This window comes from Cucurbita moschata, unplaced genomic scaffold, assembly GCF_002738365.1.
Source record: "Cucurbita moschata cultivar Rifu unplaced genomic scaffold, Cmos_1.0 Cmo_Scf00020, whole genome shotgun sequence".
Lineage (NCBI taxonomy): Eukaryota > Viridiplantae > Streptophyta > Magnoliopsida > Cucurbitales > Cucurbitaceae > Cucurbita > Cucurbita moschata.
The window spans coordinates 3,368,351-3,381,216 of NW_019268536.1; the positions used below are offsets into that span (position 1 = coordinate 3,368,351).

The following is a 12,866-nucleotide window of genomic DNA, read 5'->3' on the forward strand; positions in this document are numbered from 1 at the left end:
TAATTTTTCCAAAAAAAAAAAAAAAAAAAAGAGTTTAAAATTCAGCTTATATATATAATTTTTTTAAAAAAAGTTCTCGATACTCTCAAACCATCTCCAAATAATAGCGTACACCACTTTAGTTCAAATAATTCTAGCTTGACCACTGAATTGGAGCCCTCGTAGCACCCGTAGTCTTTGGGAAGCACAAACTGAATAAACTTTAGCCTGATATTCAAGTGAAAATTAGGCCACCAATCTGCGGGGTAAGGGAATATTTGGCCAAATATATCTTCTCTAAAAAGCTTCCTTTTCTACAGCAAAATGCCGTCTTGGCTATACCTGGCTATGTTGGAATAGGTCTCCAAAACCTATGATGGGGCAAAAGGCATTTTTCCAGTTGACTATATGGGAACTTATGAAGGGATTGTCGGCATCGCAAAAGCTCTGAAGAAATTTAACAACAGTAGAGATGACGTTTCTTGGCGACTTGAAAAGGAATATGAAGTAAAATGGGAGATTTAAGAAGGAAGCGAGAATAAGGGTGTACCTACCACATCAATGGTTGGTTCCCAAAAGGAAACGTATTTGGGGGAGCCATTTAAATTGAGACCGAGATAGTCTGAGGGCCAAGTGATTGAAGAACATTGAGGATGTTGGCACTATTTCGTAGGACATTGGCAGAATGAGACCAAGGAGATTCAATCTAGAAAGGTTTATGTTTTCAATCAGAGGAGGCATCAGAGTGTTTTATGGCCTTGAGAAGAAAAGTCACATTTTGATGGGAAGAGGATTACCCATTTTTAATTCTGAATTTGAAGATTATCACCTAGGTTTTTTATACCAGGGCTCGGTCCAATTAAGTCCCCCATTAAATCCGTAGGAAAAAATAATGGCATTATCAACATAACGTGGGTGGTTTATGGAGCAGCTGCCAACAGAAAAGCCATCTGGGAAACCAGAGGGATTGACTTTTGTGAAGGATCCGACTAAAAATTATTATAATAAGCAAATAAATACCAAATAATAAACATCATGAAACTAAAGATGAAGGGGAAGAGAGGACAACTTTGTATACTACCTGTTGAGGCCTGAAATTTTCCCCTTGGACGACCATTGATGATAAAAGAATGGAACCGTTGCCATTTGAGAGGCAACCAAAGACCAAGATTTCCGTCTATTACCAAAAAACCTTTCAAAGATTGGATAAAATCCCAAAATAGGCAATCTTTTTCATCAAAAGACTTACTGTCAGGGTTGGGTTCTAAACCTTCAAATAATTCAACGTTGAAAGGCTTGAATTTAGGATTTGTCAGACATCAATAATCAAGTAAACTGATGCTAGGTGATGTCATGAGGAAAGACTAGTGGTGATGCAGATGGCTCTGCGTAGCCTTTCACACTCTTGGCTTCCAACTTTTGGGGGGGTAAGCATATATATATAGGTTTTGCTGACACTAAGCATAATAATACCATTCTATAAAGGAAAAAGAAGTCCTAGAACGCCTTCATTATATCTGATTTGAGAGTATTCCAACATGCAACGAAGAATAACAATGGAAAATCCTTACCAGCTAGGGGACTTAGCCGCCAGAATTTCATCTTCAATGAAGAGAAGCTCAAGAAGAAAAAAAAAGCTCTGATTGAGGTTTATTGGGTTCGGGGTGTATCTTTTGAGTGGGGTTTTGGATGATGGCTTAGCAAAGCTATCGATGAAGGCTTCCTCAGTATCTCTCGCATTTACCAGCATAATACCTGCTCATCAACTCTCTCAAAAATCACTTTTGGCATCAGAGAGAAAACAAACCGGAAATATATGGTATTCTCGTCTCCCTCCTTGAGACTCATGATGCTACTTTACCTCCTGAGGATTTCGTCACTGCAAGTTGTCTCTTCAACACAGGGATATTCCGATTTTTTTGAGAAAGGAACGAAAGGAAGAGTTCTTGAGAGGCTATGGCACTGATTTTGCTGAGATCATGTTCTCTTCTGAACATTGCCAAAGGTGAAGCGGTATTTTCTAAGATGGTCCACGAGAAGTTTCAGCCTCATCATAAATCTCAAACTTAAAAATGATGGGGCCCAATTTATACTGCCTGCACTAAAGAGAATGTGTAATGGGCTGAAGTGATTCGTTCTAACAAAGACATGGAGCGGAAGAGTTTAGGGATGAAAAAAGACTGGGGGCCAAGGCAGCTGAGAAGGAGCTTTAGGCAGGAGGCCCAACCATGATTTGACCCTCCAGCCGGAATGATCAACCAATGGGTGAGCCAGACGAATCATTCCTTAGAGTCAGTGAGAGAGATTTTTAGTTAGATGATTTAAAAACCCACAAAACATAGAATCATGATGAAACTCTCAAAACAACCTGGTTGTGGGAGAAAAGTTACTAATACGAATTGGGGAGTGCAGTCCAATGAATGGACATTGAGTGTGTGTTATCTTTACTCAGTAGCTTGGCATTGTCAGCTCAATAGGCTTTATCAACTTCAATACATAAAGAGAGGTTTTTCACTCAATGCATAAAAAGCATAGGAACGCGGAGAAGATGAAATGAAGAACACTGTAAGGAATCTTGGGGGGAGAGGGGAAGATGAAGGTCGCAGAGACGATCAGAAGGAGGGGCAGTGAGGTCCATCTAGCGGGCCAATGGGGGAAGGATGGTCATCATTAGTACAATTATGCACCAGTTAATTTCTGACAAAATTTCCAGGGGATCCTAGAAGATTGTAGATAGACTTGGAAATTCGACAGTTGTAAGTGAAAATAAACGAGAGCAATTGACGCTTAATTGACCATTGATGAGTAAACTTGTTAACTTTTCTCCATCAGTGGATGAGGATGCATTTACGTATATGAAAATTTGTAAACAGAAAAGGCAGTGACTATGCACCCAAAAGGGAGCCATCTGTCCAATTTCAAGACTTATGCACCTTCAATTTTATTTCCAGGTGGCATAAATACATCAGTTCAGACCCAAATCTATGGAATATGGACAATATAACATTTAGCAGTAAGAGAGTAGCTTCACCATATAAAGCAGAACAATACCTTTATTTGCCTTCCACAGAGAAAAGACCGAGTATTTCCCATTTGAATAGCCAGAGCTGCCTCAGCATGAGTATTATACCTCACAAAACCAAATCCTTTATCCCGCTGAGTTCGAACTTCCTCAATGACCCCAGCACCAAGAGAATGAAAATGGCGATGTAGGTCAAGTTGAGTGACCTGCAGACAAGAAAATCATTGATTCCAAATGAAATATCTACTTGAACGATGATATTTAGGAGAATTTTATCAAACATCTTCCACAAGAAATATGATAGCACCCCCAAACATCTTTTCCACTATACATGGAGTCCTATAAAGGGCTCTCTGTGCTAATGTACATTCAACATGCATGTTAAAGAGCTAAATCGTTAGATCATACAATAATGAAAATAGTTTCTCACCTCTGGGGCGAGATTACCCACATATACAGTAGTATATTGAAGGTTGTTCTCCGGAGCCTCATTATTTACAGACTCTTTACCATCTTCTGCACGATCAAGGCAATGAAGTAAGCTTTTAAAATCTTACTCTAATAACAAGGTCACAGAGAACCAAATTTCACACTAGCACAGAAACAGTTTTTGTAAGTCAAATACATGAATCACAATCCAATTTTAGGTTGTTAAAATAATAGCAAAAGTAAGAATCTCTGCAGTAACTGATGAAATAAAAGAAAGTCATATGCATGATATGTGGTCCAGGTTCTGTACAAAACTCACCAGATGAGCCATTTGATAGTTCTACCACACTTTTGGTATCTGAGCTCTGTTTATCTTCATTCACTCCAGCACCTTTGGCTGCCCAGTTACAACGTATCTGTTTACTCCCAAGCCACTTACCTGAGTAAATAAAATAAATAAGACCAATAAGTTGTCAGATTGATGAGTTTGCAAGCATAAATCCATCACAGTAACAAAATCCCAAAAGACATAACAAGGATTGGCAGACAACCATTAAGTGAAAAAATAACAACCAGAACATACCAGATAAGTCATTTATTGCACTTTGAGCTTCCTGAAAGAGGTACATCAAAATGTTCATTCTTCAGAACAAAATTAAAGAAACGAACAGTTAGCGGGGCATTGAGAAGAAATTCAAAACCTGCTGGTTTCGGAAGGAAACAAATCCAAACCCTCTTGAGCGCCCAGTCTTTTGGTCCCACATAACTCTTGCATCTCTGAAATTAGCAAACAGTGTGGGTAAGTTGCATTGGTCCATAAGAATTGTTTGAAGACTCCTTTTTTTTTTAAGTCTATCAATGAATCTTAAGAAAGGATGACACTTTCGCTGATTGCTAAGATAGAATGTTGGCGAGGAAAAGTGAGAGGAATTAGTCTGGTGTAGATAATATTTTCATTTAGGCCTTTGATCAGACAGGTTATTTCAAGAATTGGTGGAAAGGACTCTGCTATCCTTTTGTCTTTTTAGAATTTCCTTCCAGCTTTGAGTTGAGGTCACTCTTGAGTCTCCTTATATTTCTATTTTATGAACCAACATTCATTGAGAAGAAATGAAAGAATATAAGGACATACGAAAAAAAAAAGAACAAGTCCACAAAAAGGAGCACCCTGAGGATTGGAAGAAATTTAGGTTCATCTCACTTAAAGCTTCATTGAAAGGGTTGGCCAGACAGAAACCATCTTGTTGAAAAAGCTGTTGAACTCCTAAGAGGAAAGAATAACGGCTTCTTGTTTGTCAGCTACCCAAGTCATGATTGAGTTCTTTCGATTTTGTTGAGTTTAGGTGTTCTGTTACCGGTTTTTGTTCGGGAAACTGTTTTTCTACATACTCCAAGAGGAAGCTGCATTGGTAGCTTATATGTAACCCTGTTTGTAGCTCACATGGTAGCTTATATGGTAGCTTACAAGTATGCATATATTTTTTTAATAAATTTAATAATTTCAACAAATCTATAATAAGAAAAACACAATTAATCATATTACTCACAGTTAGGGAGTTATGAAATGAATAGTTCAAGAGGGCAGATGAGAAATGATGTTTAATATTCAAAGAGAAGATGCTTACGAGCAACTGGAGTAAGCAGAAAAGCATGCAAACAACATAGCATCAGTGACTTCAGCGCTAAGATCGCCAACAAAAATGTTGAAATGACCTGCACAGAGAAACAAAATATTTAAATGATTAAGGAATTTTTGTTTTGTTATTAAAAAAACATCGTAAAATCAGTAAATGAGATAATAATAGTTTGAAAGTCCAACCTGATGTGTCCTCCCTCTGGCTACTAGCATATGCCCAGTTAACTTTGATAGGCTGCCCAAATCTGCAACGCACATAATATGTTCGAGATGATACTACAAAATATGAAGACTTAAGAAAAAAAAAATATATGCATAATCTTATCGTTACTCACAAATGCCTCCCATTGAGTGACAAAATAGCCAGGGCAGCTGACCTACGATCGAAGTAGTGGACAAAGCCATAGGATGACTTCAAAAGGCAGAGGCAACATTGATGTATGTCAGTATGAATACAACTGAATACACAAATGAGCTTACTACATAGAACAAATAAGCAATTTCCAACATGTCCAGTACTCTAGAATTTGAAGAAGGATAATATGCACGGCAAAAGACAAACCTTCTCCTTCCTTACAAGCTTACAACCTTCAACGAGACCAATACTACCAAAAACCTCTTGAAGAAGTGGTTCTGTAACTTGTACGTGGATGTTTCCAACATATCTGAATTATCCAACAGCAATTATGCAATAAATCACATGGCGGTGACAAAGAAGGATCAGAGATGAGATGAGAGAAGTTAATTAGTATTTCAACTATATATAACTCATAAATTTAGTAAGTGCACAAACTATACCTATCATCATCATTTAAATGACACAGGATAACAAGAACAGGATTTAATCGCAATATGGAAACAGATGAAACGACTATAGCAAAAGAAATCTTTTCAGTGGTAGTGCAAAGAGACTGATAACAAGCTTTATGAGATGCAGCAAGAAATCAAAATAAAGCAAAAAGAATTAAATTAAATTTAACAAGAATGAAAATGTACAATTAAAAAAAGAAAAAACGTATCGTAACATCCAAACACTCACACACTGCGGCAAGTGCTTGCATCAAAACCAGGAGGTAGATTTCCACTAGGAATTGGCTCAATCTGCAAAAAGAAAGGGCAAACTAAAAATGAGAAAAATGTATAACGGAAAACGACCAGGAGCTGTAGGATTCAAAATTGTTCCATGAGGTTTTCCAACCTAATACTGAGAAGTTAAAAGAGGTATGCTAATGCCTGTATGCAAGAAAAAGAACCTGATGTGAAGCAAATCGAATTATGAATATCTCTATATTTTTCAGAAATTTTTTGAGAACAAACAACAATAACTAATCTCTGTATTTGATATGTTTTGCTATTAGATCACTGTATTAGTTATGTTTTGTTATTAGTTCTGATTTTATTGTTAAGCAAATTGTTACTTTTCCTCTTTAAATAGCCTTGTATTCCGAAGATTATTTTAATGAGAAGAACTCTCTCTAGCTTATGTGAGATTATTACAAACAATCCAAACTAGTCCAAGTAAACGCACATACAATTTTCAAAACCGTTCAAATAGTTGAAATCATAAGCTTGGATAAATGAATCACTAAAATAATATGAAGAAGAGACAGACATTTATCCTATTCACTGAACAGGATGTAGGTATTCATGCCATTTATTTAACAAACTAAGAATAAAATGCATTTATTCCATCCTTCTTTGTTTAGTACCTCCATAACTTCTCGAAAAATGTATTTGCTTAGTTACCTACTTTATATACAAGCTTTCTATTTGTAGCGAAGAAAACTGTGAATGTTTAACCATGCAACCAAAATACAATCACAAACTGAAACTACTGCCAGCTAACCAACTTGAAAGATTGTATGGCTAACTAAACCCAGGGTTCTATCATTTTGATCGTCCCAAGTTTCCAGGATTCCTTTCAAGACACTTCCCAGATCAGAATGTTATTATACTGAATCCTCATCTCCGTGATAGAAAGAAGGTCAGAATCTGAATTTAAAATATGTTTTCCAACTAATCCAACTAGAAAAAGTACCCGAACGAACTCTAATGGGAAGGAGGAAAACAAAATAAACCAACCACAATCACGTACAAGTGAAAAGAAAATACATATTGTTTGGAACAGTACATAGGGAAGCAGCTAATCCTCTTTACTACAACAGCTGCTAATAACATTTTTTTAAAATTTGTGGGTGTCCGGGATAACTTGCACGCACCTCGACTAATCTCAAGGACAATTTGCCTAATCCTACATCATTCATTTGGGTGTAAAGGAAACTCGTATGATGACAACGCGCAATAACATTATCAGAAATGAATCCTATCATAACTCAGATGTTATCACGAACTTACAATCAACCAGGAGAAAAGATTTTATTAGAACATAAACTTAGGGAAAGAATATAAGACTAAAACAGCTTTGCCCAAGATTATATATAAAAAGTTAGAACGTAAAAATTCCCCCTAGGAAAATTCTTAGGTCCGCCCCTGATTGACATGATACCGTACCGGGTAATGTGAAGTGAAAACTTAAAAATAAAGCGACATATCATACGAATGCAGGCTCCCCTTCAAATTTGTAAATAATTCAAGTGTCCAGTATAACTCCACACTAAGGCTCGTAGCAAGAAAACACATAAACTAACCCTCATCCCGTTATTCTAAGAAGAAGCAATCAAGCTCAAAATCAATGGAGAAAAAGGGAACAATCAAACGTAAAGAATATAAATCAGTGATGAAAAGGAAGAAACTACAAATGGGAAGGAGCTGGGACCTGCGGAGGAGCTAGGAGGCCAGGGTGATAGAGAGACTGCTGCTGAAGAAGAGCTTGCTGCATCAAAGCTTGCTGCTGCTTCAGCCTCTGATGCTGCATTTTTTTGGTTTCTGCCCGCTCGGATTTATGCTCTTAAATTGCAGTAAGTCTAATTTTCCGACAAAGCGAAAGATTAGGGCACTGGTCTGGAACGAAGATCGTGTCAACGACCTCCAAGACGGGGAAGAGAGAGAGAGCTTGAGGAAGTTATGAGTGGCTCCTAAAAGTCCCACCCAATGGGCCGACCACGCTTATAAAGTGGAGGCCTCAAACCGGTCCAACTTCAAATGCAACGGGTCTAACCCACCCATTCCTTTCGACTTTGGTCGGATCAGCCTCAACCTATTTTTGACTATGACTGATTCTTGGGGTCAAACTTGTGTAGTCTCTGAAGTAGCCAATTAAATACTAATATTCTTTTTTTTTTCTTTAATTTATTCATTTTTATTTTTATTTAACTTATTTTAAATTTTTAGTATTTTTGTATTTATATTTTGATTATATTCTTGATGGTATAAAATTTCACTTAGTATTTTTTTTTAATTATTTTTTAATACTTACAAAAATTGTATACTAACTAAAAAGTGTCATATCTAAATTATAATATATATATATATATATATATATATAATAGAAGTTATATTGTGTATTTGTTATAATTATAACTATATAATAATATTTTTTATATTTTAGAAGAAAAAATATAATAATTTTGTCATTATATGGGATAAAATATTTTTCTTGTTTGAATAGTTTGAGTACGGGTAACGAGTAGAGAGGCACCATTTTCTAGTATCACACCGTTCTTACCTAGTTATTTTATATTGATCCAAAATAGATGGATCGGTGGTCATAGGTGTCTAAAAACCAATCACCAGTCTAAAGTCGAACAATAGAATGAAACATGTTGAAAGCTTTGGCAAGGTGAGCATGAGTAGAGTCAGTCTTGGTTGCAACGGTTCGCATAATGACCCTCCATGCGGCATATTTGGCAACGAGGTGGTGACGACCCTGGCCTGAACGGGTTCGTTCTCGGAAGGAAGAATTATTGTCGTGGGAATAAGAATGACCTCGTTGATTGCTACAAAAAGCCAACGGTTCGTGGTTGTAAATGACGCATGAGTGGAGTCAACAAGACTCAAGGGAGCACTAAACAGTATTAAAGACTAAATATGCTAAACACGAGAGAGGGGTGAGAGCCATGTGAGCAGTAGGATAAGTTGAAAAATTGGTGCCGAGTTCATGAAGGAACCAATGCACTTTATCAATGTTCTCGACGGGTCTGTCAATGGCATGAAACTGATCACATATTGTTTTGAAAGTACAGGTATACTCAGCAACAGGTTTGGTGTCTTGTTTCCAAGTCATCATTGAGTCTCAATTCACAGGCTTTCGAATGATGGTTGAACATAGTCTCTAACGCGAGACATCATGGCCAGCGAAAAGAATGATAACAATGGCTTCTTCGGTGACAGAGAAGAGCAGGAGACAGAGAATTCGTTAATCGGCCGTTTTCCACCCCCAAATATTTGAGGCTGAATGTTGAATTTGTTGCTAGTTCAAAGCGAGGTGGCGAAACCATAATTCCATTAACGTAGACCCGCATGTATTAACTCTTAAACACTGAGAAGTTGGTTTTTCCAAAGAAGATAAGTGAAGAAGAAAACTTGATTGTAATCGTATCGATATTATTACATATTTTATATATAATTTGCAAAGTAACAATAAAGGAGTCATTTTTTCATCTCTCTCCACGAATTTTGGGCTAGTAGTTAAGTATAACAACGACCAACTTTCTATTACATGTACGACAAATGTGTGACACTTGCTTTCAGTATAACAAACATGTGAGTAAAAATTAGAAATTGACGACGACTTCTATTGTGGGTCCAACCACCACTTATGTTTTGAGATAAATTTATTTTATAAGATATATGAGAGAAAAAAACGTTGAAAACATCATTGGAGAAAACAATGTAGACAACATCACATGAAAACTTTTTATAGTAACTCGTAACTAAGTGGACTCGTTACGTCCCATGTGAAAAATTAGTGAATTAAAACATAAATGACAAATGAACTTAATTTTAAAGTTATTTATGTAGTTACATATTTAGTATACTATTTTTCCATTTCACTCTAATATTTAACCGTGTACAAAATTACGATGACCCACTTAAAAAAAATTATATATAATTTATTAAAAAGATCGTAAGTGTTCATATGATCAGGTAAACACGATCAATGCAGATTATCCAACCCATAGTTTAGATTTTTTCAGTTCAGTTGAATTTTTTTAAAATAGAATATTTGGCTCGATTAATAATGACATTTTGTTAGTTGGGTCAAAACAACCAACCTGAAAATAGGGTTATTGTATTTGATGTATTGTAACTTATAAATGTTTGATATTTGAACCTTATAAAATTTTAATTATAGTTTTTAAAATAATTTTTAAAAAAAGAACCCGTCACCTCTCAACCAAACTTAACAATTAATAATAACAACAATAATAATAATAAATTGGTTCAACCACTTAAAATTTGAGATTGATCCAAAAGATTTTTACAGTCCAACTCAACTCGTATACAAGTGCGACAGTGGTGGGGACAACGGTGGCTCCAATTTTCCTCCTCGGCGACTCGACCAAGTCCTCTAGGTCTCTCATTCCTAATAATACTTATAATTAAGTCTACCTCGATAGGTGAGTTGCTTTATCTAAATAACCACAACAGATCGCCTTGACTATGGTTAATTAAAACTTAGCACAAGATGAAATAAAGTTTTAATTTGCTATAAAAAAAACCATAAGAACAAGAATTTCCTATCCAAAAAAAATTGATAAGATCAAGATCTAGTTTATCATCAAATAATCTCGGATTCGAATGGATCGTTAATTAAATAATCGAATTGTAACATAAATTGACAAGATGAACCATAATAATTCCATAATTATGTAAATGAAACATAGATGTAAAAAAATTGTTTGAAGTCAACAAATGATGATCTATAATCTGAGAATTAATTACAGAGCAATGTTCTTGTTCATATTCCTTGGAGAAGGGTAGGAGGATGTCAGGATTTTAAGGTGAAATTAAGCAGACGCTTAGATTATAATTTTGCCTACAAATTTAGATCAAATTGGTTGGAAGATTGCTGGGTTTTCTTCTCATCGCCGTTCTTGAATCTGTAGCTTTCTCCGGTCGGTGTAGAAGAACCAGAATATTGCCGGGAATTCACTTGATATGGTGCTCTGGCTGTAACTCTGAAAAAAAACCCACAAAAACAGGGGAAATTTTGTAAATTAAGATGGAAATTCAAGAAATTAGAGAAAATTTGTGAAAATTCAAATGAATTTTAATACCTGTCTTTTCTTTTCTCGAAGAATCGATGGAGGGAAGCTCTTCTTGCTATGGGTAAATCATCGGAGACTTTGGTCGGAGGTTGTTCTCTGGTGGTGACTGGTTCTGTAACCTTGTCGGAGACGACGGTAGCGGCAGATCTGGAAGAGGGCACGATTCCTTTACCGGCCATGGTCATGATCTCCTCCGCCTTCTCCGACGGAAGATCATTGAACACCAGCACTTTTCCGCAGTAAAAAATGGTCATCTGCGTGGCAGACGGCGGCAGAAAAAGCCCCACCGCCTCTTTCTCTTCTGGGTTTTCCATGTTTGTCAACAGGTTCATAATCGCCGGCGGCCGAGCCGTCGGAAACTCATCTGAAACAGAGCAATCAAAAGAACAACAAAGTTAGCACCGATCGGCTGCAAATTGGTTTGAATTAGCTAAAGAATTTCAAAACTCAGATAGCTAAAGTACCTTTTGGTTCAATTCTAGGGGTAATTCCAAGGCTTCTCTTCTCCTTCAAGTACTGACTCAGCAGATTACAAGTCTGAGCAAAACTGGACTTCTCCGGTGCCCGACCGGACCTCCGGCAGGCGGCGGCGGCGCTGTCCGACGGGTTAGACATGGTGGAATTGTAAGTTGTTTCAGATCTGAAGGGCTCTTGTGTGTTCAAATTTCTTTAGATACTTAAGAAACTTGCAAACATTGAAGATGACAGGAAGAATATAAAGAAGAGCTGCTGCCTTCCTTGCATTTTCTTGTTTTTCTTTTTTTTTTATTATTTTTTTTTAATGTCTTTTGGAAATTATTAATTTAATTAATTTATTAAAATTATAGCACGTGTTTAAAAAAAATTAAATTAAAAAGGGAAAAGAAAAAAACAATTATTTTCTGAACAACTTAATTCAAGGGACGAAAGTTGAGAGGCGGTTTCTCATCAATGCCTCTGTATCTTCACTTATTTACGAAATTGTCCCAAACCTCAATTTCGATAATTACTCAAAAATTTAAGGACCTCTTTCTAAATAATTTTCGGCTATTTCATGTAATTAAAAATAAAAATGTGGTACAAAATGAAAATTATTTGGCAGCGGGTTACGACACTTTCAAGATCCGACAAGTTTGTTATTTAAATTTTAAATGTGGTAATAAATTATGTTTTTAAATAGAAAAATTGATAAATAAATTAGAAAAGAAATAGAGGGAATATGGTGAATAATGAAAAAGGGGAGGGTATTTTGGTAATAAAGGAAGAAGCGGTGTGGAAAGCGTGGCGTCAACGAATAGGAAAAGTCAGGGGAGGGGGCTAGCTGCGAAATCCACGGGCACAGGCGGAGGCGGAGGCGTGCCGACAGTGCTGAAAATAAGGAGTGGGTCCCGTTATGTTTTTTTTTTTTTTTTTTCTCTTTTTATTATAATTTATTGTTAGTAATTGTTTGAAACGGTCTTACCACGTGTTAAATTTATATTTAACACGTGATAATTTAAATTTCCAACTCCACCGCCCAACTCGGCGGTTCTCCTCTCTCTCTCTCTTCTATTCTTATTTTTACTTTTATTTTTATTTTTTAATATTATTCCGTATTTCATTGTCTATTCTATTGCATCGTATTCTCTATTCATTTCACTTTCCCTTTCCA

At 36.3% G+C, this 12,866-nt stretch overlaps 2 protein-coding genes across 4 annotated transcripts in view; both read right to left on the bottom strand.

The window, feature by feature from the left end:
- Positions 1-8,092, bottom strand: part of LOC111457671 (oligouridylate-binding protein 1B-like) — a 10,640-nt gene extending 2,548 nt beyond the window's left edge. Inside the window, exons 1-11 of one of the 3 annotated variants that reach the window (XR_002712999.1) lie at positions 7,843-8,092; positions 6,106-6,167; positions 5,629-5,731; positions 5,402-5,478; positions 5,250-5,311; positions 5,056-5,143; positions 4,132-4,207; positions 4,014-4,044; positions 3,750-3,869; positions 3,432-3,517; positions 3,031-3,207 (exon numbers count right to left, since the gene is read on the bottom strand). Coding sequence is in view for 2 of the 3 variants with exons in the window: in XM_023100019.1 (XP_022955787.1) it covers positions 3,031-3,207; positions 3,432-3,517; positions 3,750-3,869; positions 4,014-4,044; positions 4,132-4,207; positions 5,056-5,143; positions 5,250-5,311; positions 5,402-5,478; positions 5,629-5,731; positions 6,106-6,167; positions 7,843-7,941 (981 nt within the window). In the remaining variant the exon portion in view is untranslated. The remainder of the gene's footprint in view (positions 1-3,030; positions 3,208-3,431; positions 3,518-3,749; positions 3,870-4,013; positions 4,045-4,131; positions 4,208-5,055; positions 5,144-5,249; positions 5,312-5,401; positions 5,479-5,628; positions 5,732-6,105; positions 6,168-7,842) is intronic. The other 2 variants (XM_023100020.1, XM_023100019.1) reach the window with 2 other exon arrangements.
- A 2,741-nt stretch (positions 8,093-10,833) lies between these two features.
- Positions 10,834-11,947, bottom strand: LOC111457672 (protein TIFY 10b-like). The gene is made up of 3 exons (XM_023100021.1): positions 11,701-11,947; positions 11,246-11,600; positions 10,834-11,146 (listed from the first exon to the last, which is right to left on the bottom strand). The coding sequence occupies exons 1-3, from the start codon at positions 11,849-11,851 to the stop codon at positions 11,005-11,007; spliced, it is 648 nt and encodes a 215-aa protein (XP_022955789.1). The 5' UTR covers positions 11,852-11,947; the 3' UTR covers positions 10,834-11,004.
- Positions 11,948-12,866: the final 919 nt, after the last annotated feature.